Source organism: Pseudozyma flocculosa, assembly GCF_000417875.1.
Source record: "Pseudozyma flocculosa PF-1 unplaced genomic scaffold scaffold00003, whole genome shotgun sequence".
NCBI classification, from domain to species: Eukaryota; Fungi; Basidiomycota; class Ustilaginomycetes; order Ustilaginales; family Ustilaginaceae; genus Pseudozyma; species Pseudozyma flocculosa.
The window spans coordinates 697,772-713,595 of NW_006920871.1; the positions used below are offsets into that span (position 1 = coordinate 697,772).

The 15,824-nt window shown below is 65.8% G+C and overlaps 5 protein-coding genes across 5 annotated transcripts in view; 3 read left to right on the plus strand and 2 right to left on the minus strand.

Moving 5' to 3' along the window:
• Nucleotides 1–245: 245 nt before the first annotated feature.
• PFL1_01344 (uncharacterized protein) lies at nt 246–3,874 on the minus strand (the record flags this gene model as incomplete). The annotated part of the gene is made up of 10 exons (XM_007878846.1): nt 246–1,253; nt 1,375–1,716; nt 1,823–2,005; nt 2,100–2,227; nt 2,323–2,420; nt 2,499–2,508; nt 2,632–2,708; nt 2,804–2,938; nt 3,058–3,080; nt 3,287–3,874. The coding sequence occupies 10 exons, from the start codon at nt 3,872–3,874 to the stop codon at nt 246–248; spliced, it is 2,592 nt and encodes an 863-aa protein (XP_007877037.1).
• A 903-nt stretch (nt 3,875–4,777) lies between these two features.
• PFL1_01345 (uncharacterized protein) lies at nt 4,778–5,739 on the plus strand (the record flags this gene model as incomplete). Its single annotated transcript, XM_007878847.1, has 5 exons — nt 4,778–4,868; nt 4,985–5,046; nt 5,141–5,340; nt 5,458–5,560; nt 5,719–5,739. The coding sequence occupies 5 exons, from the start codon at nt 4,778–4,780 to the stop codon at nt 5,737–5,739; spliced, it is 477 nt and encodes a 158-aa protein (XP_007877038.1).
• Nucleotides 5,740–6,912: 1,173 nt separating this feature from the next.
• On the plus strand, nt 6,913–9,014 carry PFL1_01346 (uncharacterized protein; the record flags this gene model as incomplete). The annotated part of the gene is made up of 2 exons (XM_007878848.1): nt 6,913–7,345; nt 7,465–9,014. 2 exons carry the CDS (start codon nt 6,913–6,915, stop codon nt 9,012–9,014), a joined length of 1,983 nt encoding a protein of 660 aa, XP_007877039.1.
• A 225-nt stretch (nt 9,015–9,239) lies between these two features.
• Nucleotides 9,240–11,738, minus strand: PFL1_01347 (uncharacterized protein; the record flags this gene model as incomplete). The annotated part of the gene is made up of 2 exons (XM_007878849.1): nt 9,240–10,052; nt 10,191–11,738. 2 exons carry the CDS (start codon nt 11,736–11,738, stop codon nt 9,240–9,242), a joined length of 2,361 nt encoding a protein of 786 aa, XP_007877040.1.
• A 1,177-nt stretch (nt 11,739–12,915) lies between these two features.
• The window catches only part of PFL1_01348 (uncharacterized protein), a gene marked incomplete at both ends in the record, with an annotated part of 3,697 nt that continues 788 nt past the window's right edge, over nt 12,916–15,824 (plus strand). The window contains one exon of the mRNA XM_007878850.1: nt 12,916–15,726. Within this exon, the coding sequence (XP_007877041.1) occupies nt 12,916–15,726 (2,811 nt within the window). The remainder of the gene's footprint in view (nt 15,727–15,824) is intronic.

Genomic DNA, 15,824 nt, shown 5'->3' on the forward strand with positions numbered 1-15,824 from the left:
CAGAGGCGGTTACTGAGCGCTCCTCATCCAGGCAGCACCAGCTTCCTCGTCCGTCCGCGCTTCGCTTGTTCCGCTGCACCTCTCCATCCCCTGCCCCGCTCGTTCCGCCTTCCGTCGTCTCCTGTACCATGTGTCAATACTCAGCCCAAAGGTTCCGGTCTCGCTCCACTCTCCCTCGCGCCAACGTCAAGCGCCTCTGTTCGGCTCTCGCCTCGTCTGCCATTGCGCATCTCGATACGGCTATGCTACGTGGCCGAAGCAGGGGCCCCAGGCCCCACCGCAGGCTTGCAGTACTCGCTGTCGCTGCTTGGGTTCCCCGCCCAGTTCGGGATGGGCCCGGACCACCTCATGATGGTGACGCTGAGCAAGAAGATGGCCAGCGCGTTGACCGACGCGCCGGCGTCCAGGGCGGCCGAGACGACGTAGTTGAAGCGCTCGAACCATTTCGGGTGCCTCGTACGGAGGTGCTTCTGCGACAGCCAGCTGAGAGCGAAGCCAGTCATGATGACGTTGGTCGGGATCGTCGGCGGTGCGCAGGCGCCGTGAAGGATGATGGGCCAGGCCACCTTGTTCCACATCTTGCCGCCGTAGCGCTTATGGAGAAGGTAGGGGATCAGGGGTAGCAGCGCGCCGATGAGGAAGCCGGCGTAGAGGATGCGGTACTCGCCCGCAAAGAATTCGGCCGGTCCAATGAGGCCCCAGATAACCGAGGCCGAGAAGAAGATGTGCACCTTCCTGCCGTCCCACTGGCCGCTCGGATCCTCGACAGTGCCGTCGAGGAAGCCGCGGTAGCCCGAAGCAGGGTCGAGGATGATGTTGACCACGACGAGGTTGACGACGCAGCCGATGGCGGTGCCCACGAGCTGCGACACGAACATGTGCTTGGGCGGCACCTTGAGGTAGTGACCGCACTTCAGGTCGGTCAGTAGATCCAGCGCCTGGGCGAGCGACATGTAGGCCATGATTTTGAAGAGGACATTGCCGATCGGGTTGCCCGGCATGATGTAGCCGATGACGAATTCGGAGATGACGTTGAGCCCGACACCGGTGTCGGATACGGCGCGGAGGATGCCGACGGGCACAAGGAAGATCGGGCCCATGAAGATCGCCATCAGCAGCGCCCAAACCGGGAGCTGGAGCGACGGCGTGGTGACGACTAGGATGCAAGCTGCCATCGTCGTCAGACCGAACGTCGTCCAGTACCACGAGCGCGGCACGGGCGCGTAGGCCCTCATCAGGCGGTTGTGGATGTCCTGCATGTTTGGGAGGAGGCGCGCGATGGCGGACGCGAAAGCATCGGGTGTCGGAGGCGATCGTAGCGTCAGTCCGCGTCCAGGCGGTTTTGCTTGGCGCAGCAGCGGCTCCCAGACTCACGTCGTGTTCATGGCGATTGACAGCCCGCTTGATGTCATTCCAGTGCCAAAGCAACGTGTGCGTGAGCACGCTGGTGAGGGTGGCGAAGCTCAGGCCATAGGTGAGGGCAAAGAAGGGCGTCAGGAGCATCGGCTTCGACTCCTCCCATTTGTCGCGATCCAACGTGCTGTCCGGGTTCAGCAGGCCGGTAACGTCGAACTTGGTAAAGTTTTGGTGGTAGAGTCCCGAGCCCAGGACATCAGGAAAGGACCGCGCCTGCCACATGTTGAAGCCGAAGTAGTAGAGCGGTGCGATGATCCAGCACATCCCCGCAATGCCGCCGTAGAAGTTGAGCGCTGCCCACTGCCAGAGGATATCGATTTCCGGGAGTCAAAGGAACGCCTCAGGTGCAAAGGCTCAGCGAAGGCTGTGCTGCACCGCGTCGCAACGCTGGCACCGCCTGGCTCACCCAGGGCTGGTAGAAGGGTCCCGTCATGCCAGCGGCGTTCCAGTCGAGGGTGAAGTTGAGAAGCCCGAGGCCATGATACCCGCTGCTGAGGATGCGGAACGTCTGGTTCTGGTTGTTGACGAGGCAGAGGACGGCAATGCTGCTCAACGTCGGCGCGATCATCGCCGGTAGGAACTGGTACACCTGCAGCGGGCAGAGCCACCGTGAGGAACAAGGTCCGATCGGTTACACGTCAGCCCACCGCTCAGCAACTGCACCGTCGTGGGCATCGACTTACGAAGATGGCAATGAAGACGAGGAAGAACATGCGCAGCCTCGCTTTGTTGTAGGGAGATTTGCCGTCATGCAGCGTGTGAAAGAGGCTAGTCGTGACCAACGTGCTAGGCCACAGCATCGACGGCGGCTCTGCGAACGCGTCGCCGTGGCTTGCGCCGTTGGCAGTCAGGAAATCTCAGTTGCGCTCGATTGCCAAACCCGTCAGTCGTTGCCATGCCACTCACTGACAAGCAGATCCGTCACCAGGCCCGCCCAGCCAAAGCCGAGAACCTGCGACGAGATAAGGAGCGTCAGGGACGCCAGCCACGGCATTCGTTGGTGGCTGTCAAGAACGAACATCGCAGCGCGCGGCGATGAGCAACCTCGCTAATGACCCCTATGCTTCTGCGCTCGAGCTCACTAGAAGAGTTCTGCGTGCCGGTAGAGGGGGAGAGGGTGAGGCCAGGTGGTGAGGTTGTGAGGTTGTGACACTGAGCAAGCGCCGCAAAGCTGTCGCAGCACTTGCAGCCTCGCGCAGCATCATCGGCACTCACCTTGAATGTTGATGATGTCCGTCGCACCGGCCGAAGAAGCGCCAGAAGACGATATGATGGCCACGAGCATGTGCTCCCTGCACAAATGAAAGGACACGATCTCCTGCCTCAGTCGCCTCCGCCCTTGCTAATCTGTCACGCATGTAGGAACCCGACGGCGTCGACCACTCACTTGATGCTAAAGGGCCCGGGGTTCAGCTCGAACGACCAAGGCCCGATCCAGATTGTCTTGTCCGGTAGCTTCCGGGCAAGCCATTTGCCCACCGGCAGCGAGATCAGGATGACAAAGTAGGTGCTGAAAGAAGGCCTGTGGGTTCACAGATCAGCGGCGCGGACAACGATGCACGAAGCCGTAGGCGTACCCGTCAGTCCAGCCACTGGATCACTTATCTGGATCAGCGCGGGACACAGAACATTTCCACGCACGAGTTGGACTTGTAGAAGAAGAGCTTTCAGAGCAAAGCAGCAAGCGGCGGACCAGAGGGATGCATGCCGACGGATTTGCATTGCAGAGGGAAGCGCAAACAAACGCAGCCGGGCACAAGGCATCAGCGGATCAGAAGGCCTCGTTGCCGCAAGACCTCCATCCGCAGACGCACACGTCCGGGGTCTCTCCTCGTCAGGCATCCGCGAGAGGGAGAGGCTGTTTACTCACCTGGCTAACGGCCGCGCCGATGACACAGAAGAAGCTGCCGATTACGAGCGCCCTCCAGGTGAGGGCGGGCAAGCTGGGATCGTCATCCTCTGGGACAGCCTTGCTGACGAGGAAGAGGGGGTCGTCCTTGTCGTACTTCGCAGACAGGCTGCCGGTTGGCCGGTGGCCTCTTGCCCTGGCGATGCGCCTCTTAACGCGTTTGGCCGCTGTCGGACCGAGCTCGATGGCACCGTCGTCGTCCTCGCGCAGGTCGGATGTCGAGGCCGAAGCGGGGTCCAGCATCAATGCGGCCTCATCGTCGATGTCATCCTCGTCGTAATCATCTTGACTGTCGATGCTGTGAGGGCGGCGGCCGTCGGAGCGCCGGGTATTGTCGATGTTGCTCGATTGTGCGCTCCCGGGGGCCAAGCCAAGCGAGGGTGGCGATGCGGGCGCATCCTGCGAATCTCTGCCGATGTCAAAGACAGCATGAGTCGATCCTTCCGAGGCCACTGTCGCCTTCGTGTGACGATTGGGCCTTCGTGCAATGTATGAAAGGCTGGGACTGGCCGGCGCATCGTCGGTCTCGGCTTGCGGTGCGGGACGCATGCTGCCGAGCAGGTGGGGGGTGCGCGGCGAGCCGGTCGGGCGATGCTGATGTTGGGGGAGCCAGAGGGCACGAAAGACGACGCCGGTGAGTCGAATACAGCTCTCCTTTTGAGAAAGACGGAGGTGGTGGTGGTGGTCTCGGTGGTGGTGGTGGTGGTGGGCTATTAGAGCTGCGCTGCGACTCGAGGGAAAGGCGTTTGCCAGCAAAGCACAACTCTGGCCTGCATATGCAGGGTCGCTGCACCGTGCGAGGGCTTCTTCCTTCTCGTGGCTATGGGGCCGGAATCGGGGTCGAGGTTGGAATCGGGGTCGAGGCTTGGAATCGGGTTGCAGGGTCGATCACGAATTGAAGCTTTGCGAAGATGTCGGGCCTCCCTCCACACGCCGCTCAGCCGCTGCCCTGCCCCCCAGACCAGGTCAGGCCAGACCAGGCCAGGCTGGAAAGGCGCAGGCAGCCAAGGCCAAGAGAGAGGCTGGCCTGCCCCCCAGCCAAGCCGAGGCTAGGCAGGCAAGGCCAGGCCAGGCTCAATCACCCGCCCCATGCGCCCACACACACACACGCACGCTCGCACGCCCGCCAGCCGGTCACGGTCACAAGCAGGCCAGAGGGCCGGGTCAAAGGGGCCTATGCCACGCTTGCTTGACGCCAGCTGCTCAGCCCTTGTCGCTTGGCCTGTTGAGCTCCACTCGTCACCAACATCACCACCACCACCACCACCACCACCACCACCACCACCACCACCACCACCACCACCACCACCACCACCACCACCACCACCACCACCACCACCACCACTGCGACCACCTCGCCTCTGCGCTGCCTTTTCCACCCGCCACCCACTTTCCTGCACTCCATCACCCAAACCCTTCCCGGCACAGCCCCCTCCACCGACGCCGCCCACCATGGTCAGCCTCACCACCTCGGACAACGAGCAGTTCACCGTCGACAAGGACGTCGCAGAGCGCTCCGTTCTCATCAAGCAGATGCTCGAGGGTGAGCTCGAGACACGCTCGCAGCAGCCACACGCTCACTCTGCTGCCTCTTGCTGACTTGCTCCGCCTTGCACATCCTCCCGCCCTCACCTGCCCCCCAACTCAACCCGCCACCAGACATTGGCGATACCGACCAACCCATCCCTCTGCCCAATGTCTCGTCTAACGTTCTCAAAAAGGTGAGCCCAGCGGCCTCCTCCCTTGCGACACCGCCCCCACAACCACTGACGAGCCCACTTCACCCAACAACCCCTCTCCTCTCATCCGACCCAGGTGCTCGAGTACTGCGCCCACCACCGCAACGACCCCCCTCCGCCCGCCGACGACGCCGAAGAGTCGCGAAGGAGGACCACCGACATCTCGGAATGGGACTCCAAGTTTATCCAGGTCGACCAGGAGATGCTCTTTGAAATCATCCTCGCCGCAAACTACCTCGACATCAAGCCCCTCCTCGACGTCGGCTGCAAGACTGTGTAAGTATCTGTGCCGACGTCAAGCGGACAGCGGGCGCAGCAAGCGGGGCATCGCTCCTCCATGCGGCACGCCGACTGACCCACCTCGACACCCACCGCCTCCGTCTCCGCTCGCAGCGCCAACATGATCAAGGGCAAGACGCCCGAAGAGATCCGCAAAGTCTTCAACATCCAGAACGACTTCAGCCCCGAGGAGGAGGCGCAGATCAGGAAGGAGAACGTGAGTGCTCCCGGCGCATGTGGCAGCGCAGGTCGAATCGGCCCGCCAGTGCACCGGCCCCTCGCCACAGCCAGGACTCCTGCACGGACCGCGAGCGAGGCAGGTCGAGCGATTGCTAACCGTGCCAAACCTCTTGTTTCATCCCTGTCTTTCTCCAGGAATGGGCCGAGGACCGCTAAACGATGCCGACGGAAAAAGTGCCGGCGCTGGCCGAAGTGCCGCGCCGCGCTGCACCGCATCGCACCATGCCTGCTGCGCGCTGGTGTGACTAGCCCGGCCGCCACTCAGAATCGCTCTCGCTCCACGTTCAAAGGCCTCGACCGATGGGTCCAGCCAGGTCTTCTGCGACTTGAAGGGTCTCCATCCGGCATGTACTTCTATTCCCCACTCCTGCGCGCAAACAGTTGCGAGCCGACCAGCCGATCCCATTCCGACTTCATGATCATCGCTGCCTCTCCCCTTGCCCACTAACTCTCCCAGCCCACGGCAGGGTCCCCGGACGTTGCCGATCCAGCGGGACCCGGCAGGGCCACCGCAGGAGCTCTTCGCATCAGCCTTGGATTTGCCAGTTTCGGTGATGCCAAACCCGAGCTGCAATGTCGTCGCCGTGCGGCGATGTAGCTGGACGGAGTCCGGAAGATCCGCTGTCAAGCCTGCGCAGATCGATACCTGCGCAGCGGCAGGCTGGTCACCCACTGATGTGGGCCGACGGCGGCCTCACCAGCGGCGCAGCCCTGCTGTCGACCACCCTTGACGAGCTTTCTGAAGGGTCTTCCGGTGTCTCTGCGCACTCGCTCTGGACCGACGCCCCGCCCTGGTGCCCAAGGAGGGCTCCAGAAATGAAGTCGACAGGTGCGAGCACAGGCCAGGCGGCGGGAGGACCCGCGCCGATCTCCGCCCATGTTCGCTCCCTTCGCCCATGTTCGGGCCTCCAGTACCGATCCTGGGGTCGGGCGCCAGGCAAGCGGATCCAATCTGCGTCCGGTCCGCATGCGCGGGTGCGGGTGCGGCTGGCCATTCGGCAGGGCCTCGGTAGATGTTCAAGATATCGCCGGCTGCTGGCCTTCACTGACCCCCGCCACTCTTCTCGTCCACGCTCTGCTTTCCTGATCTGCCCCGTCCGCACCACCTGTCACGAACCTGATCAAGAACCACGACGCCGCCGCCGTCCCAACCTCTTGTGCAAGCGGATGCAGCGCTTCCGCACGCTGCCCGGTCCCGACATGCCCTTTCGCCTGCCCGCACGGCGACCCCAGGCGGCGCGGAAGGGCACCGAGCCTGTTCCCCGGCTGATCCGTCCGGCTCGGTCGCTGCTGCTGTGCGGGCGATGCGGCCGACGAGGCTAGCCAGGCATGCTTGCTGTGTACACTCCCCCGGGCCAGGTTCTTCGCCGAAGCGTCGCCGCACAGTCGGCATTGGATAGGTATAAAGCTGCGAGGCGAAGACAGGACGATCCTGGGCTCGTCGCCATCGAGCAGGCACACGAAAAGCCCCTCGCCCTTCAAGCTGCCGACATGTGCGCCGAGGCCACAGCAAGCGACTCTGTACCGACGCAGCGCGACCCGCCAGCTCTGGGTTCTCGAATGGCTCCAGGCGTGGGGGGACGGGGATCCTCTGCGACGTCCACCAGTGGCAGCGATCCCGAGCTCGGCTGCTCTGTCAATCTTTCTCGGGGCTCGACTGCGGCCGGCGACGCGACCGACTCGTCCACCTCGACCGCCTCACCGCCTCCAGAGGGCAGCAAGGACGTGCCGAGACGCATCGTCAAGGCATGCGACCAGTGTTGTGGGTATCCTCTCTACCTTCGCGATGTCGCACCCCTGCGGCGCACGGTGCCGACGCTGATCATCTTCGACCTCCCTTCTGGTTCCCGTTGGGCGCATCGCATTGGTACTGGTGCACAGACAAGCTCAAGCGGCGCTGCTTTTCCGAGAGCGACGACGCCACCTCGTGCTCGCGTTGCCTCCGCCTCAAGAAGAAGTGCACGTGGGACCAGGTGCCGTCGCGCGTGGCGCGGCCCAACGCGCGGGCGCCACCGCAGTCGACATCTGCCCAAGGCGGCGGCGAAGCGGGCGCGCTGAGATACGTGCCGCCCAATCGTCGCAAGAGAGGGTTGCAGGCATCGCTCGAGGCGCAGCAGAAGCGGCAGGCGGCGACGGTGACCAAGAAGCGCAAGATCCAAGCTACATCTCTCGCCGGCGCCGATCAGAAGGCGAGCCGGGCGGCCAAGGGCGACGTCGCGAGCAAGGCGACAGAGGGCGGTGCGTTCGTCCAAGCGCCGATGGCGACGGCAGCGCTGACCAGCGAGGAGCTGAATCAGCGTCTCGCCGAGACCGTCTGGACGAGCGAGGGCGGATGGAGCACCTACCGCTCTCCCTGTCCTCCCCCTCATCTCTCAACGAGTCTCGACCTTTCGAGCCTACCTCCGCTTCCACCGCCACCGGCATCGACAACGGCGTCCCCGTACGACTACAGCGCCGCCGCCATTATGCCGTCGTCTCAGCTCCCCCCGCTGACATCGTGGCAAGATCTGTACGGGACGCAGGTCGATCCTCCCGCCCCGTCCGCATCGTCGGTTGGTCCAGGTAAGGCCGGCGCGCCGTGGCCACCGACGCTGCTACCACCGCCACCACCGCCGCCGCCGCCGCCGTCGTCCTCTCTGCCGCCGAGCGGACCTGCTCCTCCGACACGGTCGTCCCAGGCGGTTCCGACGTATTTCAACGCCTGCAGGAGCCTGGCGGCCGAGCATGGTTTGATACTCCTCTCGCTGCCCCTTGCCTCGCACCGATCGCGGCCCACAAGCGGCGAAGGCAGTACCGTCGTCGTCGATCCAATGACACCGCCTCCTTCCACCACATCTTCCACCGCATCGTCGTCATCGTCGCCATCGACACCGGATGGAGACGTTGCGGGCGCGGGTGCGGGGTACCTGCGCGCCAACGGAACGACGCTCTTCTACCCACCTCACCTCGTCCCGCCGCCTATACGCCGACGGGCCGACGAAGAGTCGCTCGTCTCGGCCCTCCTCGAAGCTCTCGCCCCCGCACCATCGTCTTGGTCGCGCAACGTCATCACGTCCAGCGGCAGCGCAGAAGGTCCCTCAAGCGTCACTGAGACAGCGACGGCGACGGCGTCAGCGACAGCGACGTGTCTGCCTCGCTTCGACCCGCGTAGCATGGCACTCCGGACAACTCTCGAGGAAGACGAAGTCGACTTCGCCGGGCCAAACCGACTTCGAGGATCGCAGCCCGTCGTGGACGCATCGACCTGCACGGCCGTCGTCGACAACCCCGGCGTCGGTTTCAAGAGGGAACCGCACGATGACGTTGTCTCCCTCTGCCTCTCTCGTCCCCTCGTCACGGCGGCACAGACAGGGGCAGGGGCAGACGTCGACGAGTACGACCGTCAGATCTGGCGCTCAGACGCCATTGCCAGCGCCATGGATTGGCTTTGACCCGACCCCCGGCTAAATTCCCCTTTTTGAGGCGCGGCCATGGTCAGATCGACGAGTGGTGAATGCGAGAACAAGGGGTGCGTCTTGGGTTGCGCTTTCTTTTGACCAGTGTACGTACTTCTACGTCGCCATCCCGCAGGAGCGGCCAGAGCCGAGGTGTCGCTGTGTGTGCTCCCTCTGCAATCTCGACGGGCTGCGAAGGCATCTTCTCGTCCCACCTCCCGCTTACTCTTCGTCGACGTCCATGCCCGTGTCTTCACCTCGCGTTTGCTCATCGGCAGCCTGCTCCTCACCACCAGCCTCCTCTGCACCGCCATCACCGTCGCCAGCCGCCGCTGAAGCGGATGCCGTCGTCCTGCTACGTCTGGATCGGCGTCCTCCCCCCTCGCCCTCGTCGGCCGCCACGTCGCCCGAATCGCCCGCACCGGCCGCCTCGGCCTGGAGCGCCGCGAGCTCCTCGTCGCCGTCGATGGACCCGGCATCCTCGTCGTCGGTCCCGTCGTCGTCGCGGCCGCTCTCGTCGTTGCCGCTCTTGCTCCCCGCCTCGTCGTCGTCGTCGTCATGGTTGTCTCGCGCACCGCCTCGCGTCTGCTCGTCCTCGTCCTCGTTCTCGCCGTCCGCTTCCGCTTCCGCTTCCGCATCCGCATTGGCATCTGCGTCGGCATCCGCATCCCGTCGCGCTGCTTGCTGCTGCTGTGCCGCCACGGCCGCCTCCTCGTCGTCGTCCTCGTCGTCGTCTCCAAAGATCCGACGCGATTCGTCGGCGGCGTCGTCCGCACCGTTGGGCGAGCCCTCGGCCGCCGCATCGGCCGCCTCAACCGGCGCCGCCTCGTGCTCCTCGTCGCCGTCGACGTCGTCTTCGGCCTCGTCTGCGCTGCTCTCGTACGGGTCGAGCGCGCCCATGTCGTCGACCTGGCTGCGCAGGTGGTAGCGACGCAGCTTCTCGCGCTCCGTCATGTCGCGGTTCGAGAGCGTAATCACATCCCACTTGCCCGGGTAGCGCCGGTCCTTGTTGCGCAGCTTTTCGTTCTTGGCCACCTGCACGTGATTCGCGACCGGGTAAAGGATGTCGGAGGTGGACAAGGTAAGTCGAGGCCGTCCTAATCGGCAGACCCTTTCTCGAGCATCGGTGACGAGCTGCCGCCGTCTCGTCGCACGCGGCTGACTGCAACTTACCCTCGATCGCCACACGCGCAGCGTGAAGCGCATCCCGACCTTGTGGTAGTACGCCTTTGGCTTGGACTTGAACGCCAGCGTGGCGCCCGTGCCGTCCGGCGCCGCGTCGCGCTCCTTGCCCTTGGTGAGCTCGCTCCTCCGGCTCCGCTTCCGCCTCTCGTGCTCGGCCTGCGGCACCGCTGTCGTCTGCACGCCGCCATCCGCCCCGTCCTCGTCGTCGTCGTCGCCGCCAAAGAGGTCGTCGTCATCATCGTCGTCGCCAGCGCCACCAGGACCGCCGCGGGATCGTTTGGCACCTTTGATCGGATCGATGTCGGCATCCGGATCCTCGTCCGGCACGCCGTCGTCGAGGCTGAGGAGCAGCACGTCGTGCGAGCTCTCGGCCGTGTCCTTGGGCACGTAGTCGCGGATCCACTTGTAGGCGGTGCCCACCTCGTTGCGCGAGGCGCCCTCGCCCTCGCCATCGCCGTCGGCATCGGCATCGGCGCCATTGATCTTGGCCGCTGGGAACTTGCCCGTCCGCCTGCGCTTGCGCAGCCGCCTCGACTTTTCGTCCTCGAGCGCAATGTCCTCGAGCAGCGACATGGGCGCGTCTGGGTCGTCGGGCAGGTCCTCGCCGGTGGGGAGGTAGTAGGAGACGCGCTGCTCGTTGTTGACGGTGACGGGTCGGAGGAGTGCGACGTCGAGGCGCGGGTCGACGATGGGCACGCCGTTGACGATGCGGCCGGGCGGGTCGATGAAGCGGACAACGTGGTAGTCGGTGGCCCAGGTGTCGGGGTCGGGCAGCAGCTCGAACGACGAGACAGCCGTGACGCCGCGCTTGGTCGGGTGCACGAGGCGGTCGAGGGGCTTTTGGGCGTCGCGGAACGACTGCTGGATCTTGTTGACCTGTGCCTCGCGCGAGGTGTTGACGGCCTCGACGTGGCGGGGCTTCTGGACGGCCTGCTGGGCGCGTTTCTGCTCGGCGGAGAGGTACTCTGTGCGCCTTAGCCAGGTGACGTCGTCTGCGGCGAGCGTCGTCTTGGCGTTGGGCCCGATGGCCGAGGCGTGGCGTTGTTGGAGGGCGGCGGCGAGGGTGGCTGCCGAGGCGGGGTCGTCGGATGCGTGGAGCGAGGTGACGATGCCGATGGCGCCATTGGGGGCGGCGGTGCCGGCGGCGGGGAGCGCCGAGGCAAAGTCCTGGAGGAGGAAGGCGTCTGCGTCGTCGAGCGAGTCCTGGTCGAGCCTGTCTGTGGGTGCGACCGAGACTTCGGAGAGGTCGCCCTCCCAGAGGTCCTGGAAGCGCGCGAGGTCGATGGGCATGCCGGCATGGGCGTCGACGAGGACGGGGAGCGGGTGGGCCGAGGCGAGGCGGTCGGCAAAGTGCGGGTTGGCGTAGCGCGCCGGGTCAGTTGCGACCTTGACGAGCTTGGGGGCGTAGGGCGGGAGCGGGATGGGGTTGGGGTAGCGTACGCGGTCGATGAGCTCGCGCTTGCGCGACGACGACGACGACGACGAGGTCGAGGTCGACGAGGCGGCGATGCCTCTGGAGCCCGACGACGACGACATGGCGTGGTGGCAGCCGCGGGGTCGCGCGGTCGAGACGGGGGGGTCGAGGGAGGGGTAGGAGAGTGTGCGGGCGTAGGGCTGTGACGCTGGTTGGTGTGCCAGGTGGAAGCTGGTGGTGGTGGTGGCGGACGGGGTTGGCGCGTTGCGAAGATTGGTTGGTTGGTCTTGTTGGGCTGGGCTGGGCTGGGCTGGGCTGGGCTGGTGGCCGATGCCGGCGTGGAAAGATGTCCGAGGCACGGCTGGGCTGCGTGGTTCGGATCCGAGCTTGCAAAGATGCGGTGGGGTGCTCGCTTGCAGCCCGCTGAGGTTTTTTGCTCCACACGCGATGTCAAAAGGAGGCCTGTGGCCTGCAGGCCCACGGACCTGTCGACGGCTCAGGGCAGCCTGAGCAGGGGGGGGGGGGGATTATTGGCCTCAAGGTGCAGGGGAGGCCGCCGTCGGTCAGTCGGATCGCGTCCGCCCCCTTGGCCTTGGCTCGAGGGATGGCCTGTGTGTTGGCTGCCAGACGGGGCAGAGCTAGGTGCAGCCTGGCCGCCGTTTTTTGAAAGTGGGTGGGGGCCACCCGCCGCCGCCGCCGTTGCAGCCGCCACCACCCACCATCACCACCATCTCGACCCCACACACCAACCACAAGCAGCTAGTGACCATACGGCAGCCGCCGCCGCACTTCGTCTCTCTCTCTGAGCAAGCACCCCTTGCTGCCCTCCTCGCTCTTCCCCGCGCCAAACTACCGCCACAGACACACAGCCACCCGCCGCGGACCTGCCCACCATCTCCCTCCCCTCCTCGCGCCCATCACCACACTGCCCCTGCTTCCTTGCCTCCGTCCATCCCTCGGAGAGCATCCCATCGGCCTGATGCCTGTCGCACGTCGCGATCGACTCCGACACACGCGACCCCCCTCGAGGCGGATCTGAGCAAGTCCACCCCTCCCCCTTGCCCTTACCCAAGCCCTTTCGCTTTATCCCTACCCCACCTCACCTAGACAAGCCGCTCGTACTACCCCCTCGTCGCACAGGATCCGCTAGAGCTCACAGAGCAGTCTGTCCTCTTTCCTCTTGATCTCTGTCTTTGCGCCACCTTACGCCGCCCCTTGGCCCGCCGGCCCACCCGCCACCAGTCCGACCTTGGCATCCCTCCTCCTCTGTCATCAATCGGTGCCCGCCCCGCACCCACCATGGCTGGCCCAATGACAACCGCTGCCTCGTACAACTCTGGCCATGCAAAGGCGCTGCTCGAATCCCTCCTCGTCAGCGGCACCACGCCTTCGTCGGCCACTCACAGCACCGCCAGCAGCAGCAGCCATACCACCAGCAACAACAACAACAGCAACAACAACGGTGGCGGCGGTAGCGCCCGATCCACCTCGCTCACCACCAGCAGCGCCGCACCCTCATCGTCCTCGGTCTCGATCTTGCCTAACCCCCTCTCGTCGTCGGCCGCATCGTCGTCCAACACGAGCGCTAGCGTAAACGGTCAGCTGCACCTCACGCCCACCTTTCGCCCGCATAAGCCCTCGTCGCTCTCGTCCTCGGCGTCCGCGTCGGCTTCGGAAGAGGACAGCGGCGGCCGCGCCGCTCGCCGTGCCCTCGATGGAAACGCAGGCGCCGCTTACGGTGTCGACGGCGACGACGACCAGGACGACGACGACGATGAAGGCGACGACGACAGCGAGATGGCCACCTCGCCCCCCTTTTCAGCCTCGTTCAAGGCGGCGCAGCTATCGATGCAGGCGCTCCACAATCACCATCGAGCACCCCCCGCCGCCGCCGCCGCCGCTGCCGCCATCGCACCGTCCGCCCCGATGTCGCATGGACCCACGCCCCAGGCCCAGGTCGCCGAGATCCTCGCGCTGCTCAACGACACTCGCCTCGACGAAGAGGAGCGCATCGACCGCGTCCGCTCCGCGCTCACCACGTCCCTCTTTAGCAGGGAGGGCGTCGTCTCGACCCCCTCCCGCCTCGACAGCCTCGTCCTCGAGCTCCTCCACCGCCACCGCGAGGATGTCAACCCGACCGGCGCCTCGTTTGCCCCGCCGCTGTCGGCAGCATCGCCCGCCCGAAGGCCGGCCAGCATCCGTTCGTTTTCATCCTCGAGGCCCTGGACGCCCTCGAAGCCATCGTTCGTCTCGACCCACTCTAACCCCGGCCCACCAGGCTTCGAGGGCGGCATGAGCAGCAGCACCAGCAGCAGCGGCGCCGGCTTCCCGCACCAGGCCACCTCGCCCCTCATGACGAGCGTCGGCATCCCCCCACCGACCGCGCTTTCGGCTTCTGGCAGCCCCAAGCCGCACCCTGGCGTCATCGGCTCCGGTTCGCCGCGCGCCTCTCCTCGGCCCTGGAATCGGACCCTCTCCAACCTGTCGACCACGAGCGTGTCGTCGTCGCTCGGCGGCGAGACCAGCGTCGGCTCGCCCATCTCGTCGGTCCCGCCTGGCCTCAGCGCCGCTAGCACCAGCCGCCCGGCCTCGCCGTCGCCGTTTGGCTCGCCGCGCCTAAACGTGGCCGCCACCGAGTTCCGGCCCAAGGGGACGCCCACCGCCAGCTTCGGCTCGGGCGCGGCTCTGACGCCAACGCGGCCAGCGCCCTGGCTGACGCGGCGGCCCAGCTCCAACGCCAGCAGCACTAATCTCGCGCTGGCCAACAAGAGCCACGCCGGCGCCGGTGACGACGACGACGACGAGTTTTCGCCATTCGGCTCCACCAAGCCGGTACCGTGGTCCTCGTCGCAGGCCCAATACGGCGTTGCGGACACCGGTGATAGCAACTGGTACAGCAGCGGCGCCAGCACGACGTCGTCCAACGGCGGCTGGGAGCCCGGGCCCGGGACTGTGCCCGCGTCAACGACCGGCAGCGGCGGCGGCGGCGGTTTCGCCCGCTCTGGCGTGCCTGGACACCCGGAAGGTGACGACGAGGCGGCCGGTTTTGGCGCCGCTGGCATGACACCCTTCGACCTGCTCTACTCGATCCTCGTCACCGGAACCAAGCATGGCATGGCCGAGTGGAGTCCGGAGCAGGTCGACGAAGCGCTCATGGCCAACGGCTACGACTTTGAGAGGACGCTCGCCGCCATTTCCGAGAATGGCGGCAAGCCCCTCGGAGACGGCTCGCAGTCGATCCTGTCGGGCCCACTCCGGGCCCGGCGGGCAGGCCAAGCCGTGGGCCCCGCCGCCGGCTCACCCCGAGTCGAGCATGCCACCGGCGCCCCTGGTGCTGCTGCTGCTGGGCCGGCCGCCGTGACGCCAAACATTCGCGCCGGCGTCAACGTCCTGACCCGCGAGGCGTTCTCGTCGATGCACCGGAATGGCAGCGGCTTTGGCGCTAGTGCCGCGAGATTCGGCGCAGCTGCTCGAGGACTCAGCGCGAGCCCCGCAGCGGCGTCTGCATCGTCACCGAGGAGCCCTGGCCTGGCGCCCGCAGGTCTCGCAGGTGCTCTGCACGGCGCCAAGGTCTGTCGCTACTTTATCGCTGGCGAGTGCCGCCGTAGCGACTGCAAGTTCTCCCACGACCTCGGTCGCGCCGTCTGCCGCTACTGGCTCAAGGGACAGTGCGCGCACAACCCGTGCAACTTCCTGCACGACTACGACGCGCTCAACGCGCTCGCCGTTGGCATCACCGGGGTCCAGGTCGATCCGTCCGCCGCCGAGGGCGGTGCTGCGGCTCCGGATCAGGCGCCGCAGAGCAAGCCGGCCAACGACGACTTTCCCGAGCTCGGCTTGGGTGCGGCTGCAGGCGGGGCCAAGGCGGCCGCCTCCCGCGGCCGGTGGTCGGCAGCGCTGCAGCGGAGCAACAACCCGAACCCGCTCACCCTCGCGCAAAAGGAGGGCCAAGGCGTCATCCACCTGCACGGTCGGGGCAACCTTGCCAGGCCTGCTGCCGACGCGGGCGGGAGCGGGCGCCGGCTCACAGAGGGCCAACAGCTCGGGCGGAGGCCCGCGGGGATCTGCGCGCGTGGCGCTGCGTGCACCGCTGCTGCTGCCCAGATTGTCGTATAACTTCGATAATGTATGCTATCGAAGTTATTACGCTTACTCTTCGTCGACGTCCATGCCCGTGTCTTCACCTCGCGTTTGCTCATCGGCAGCCT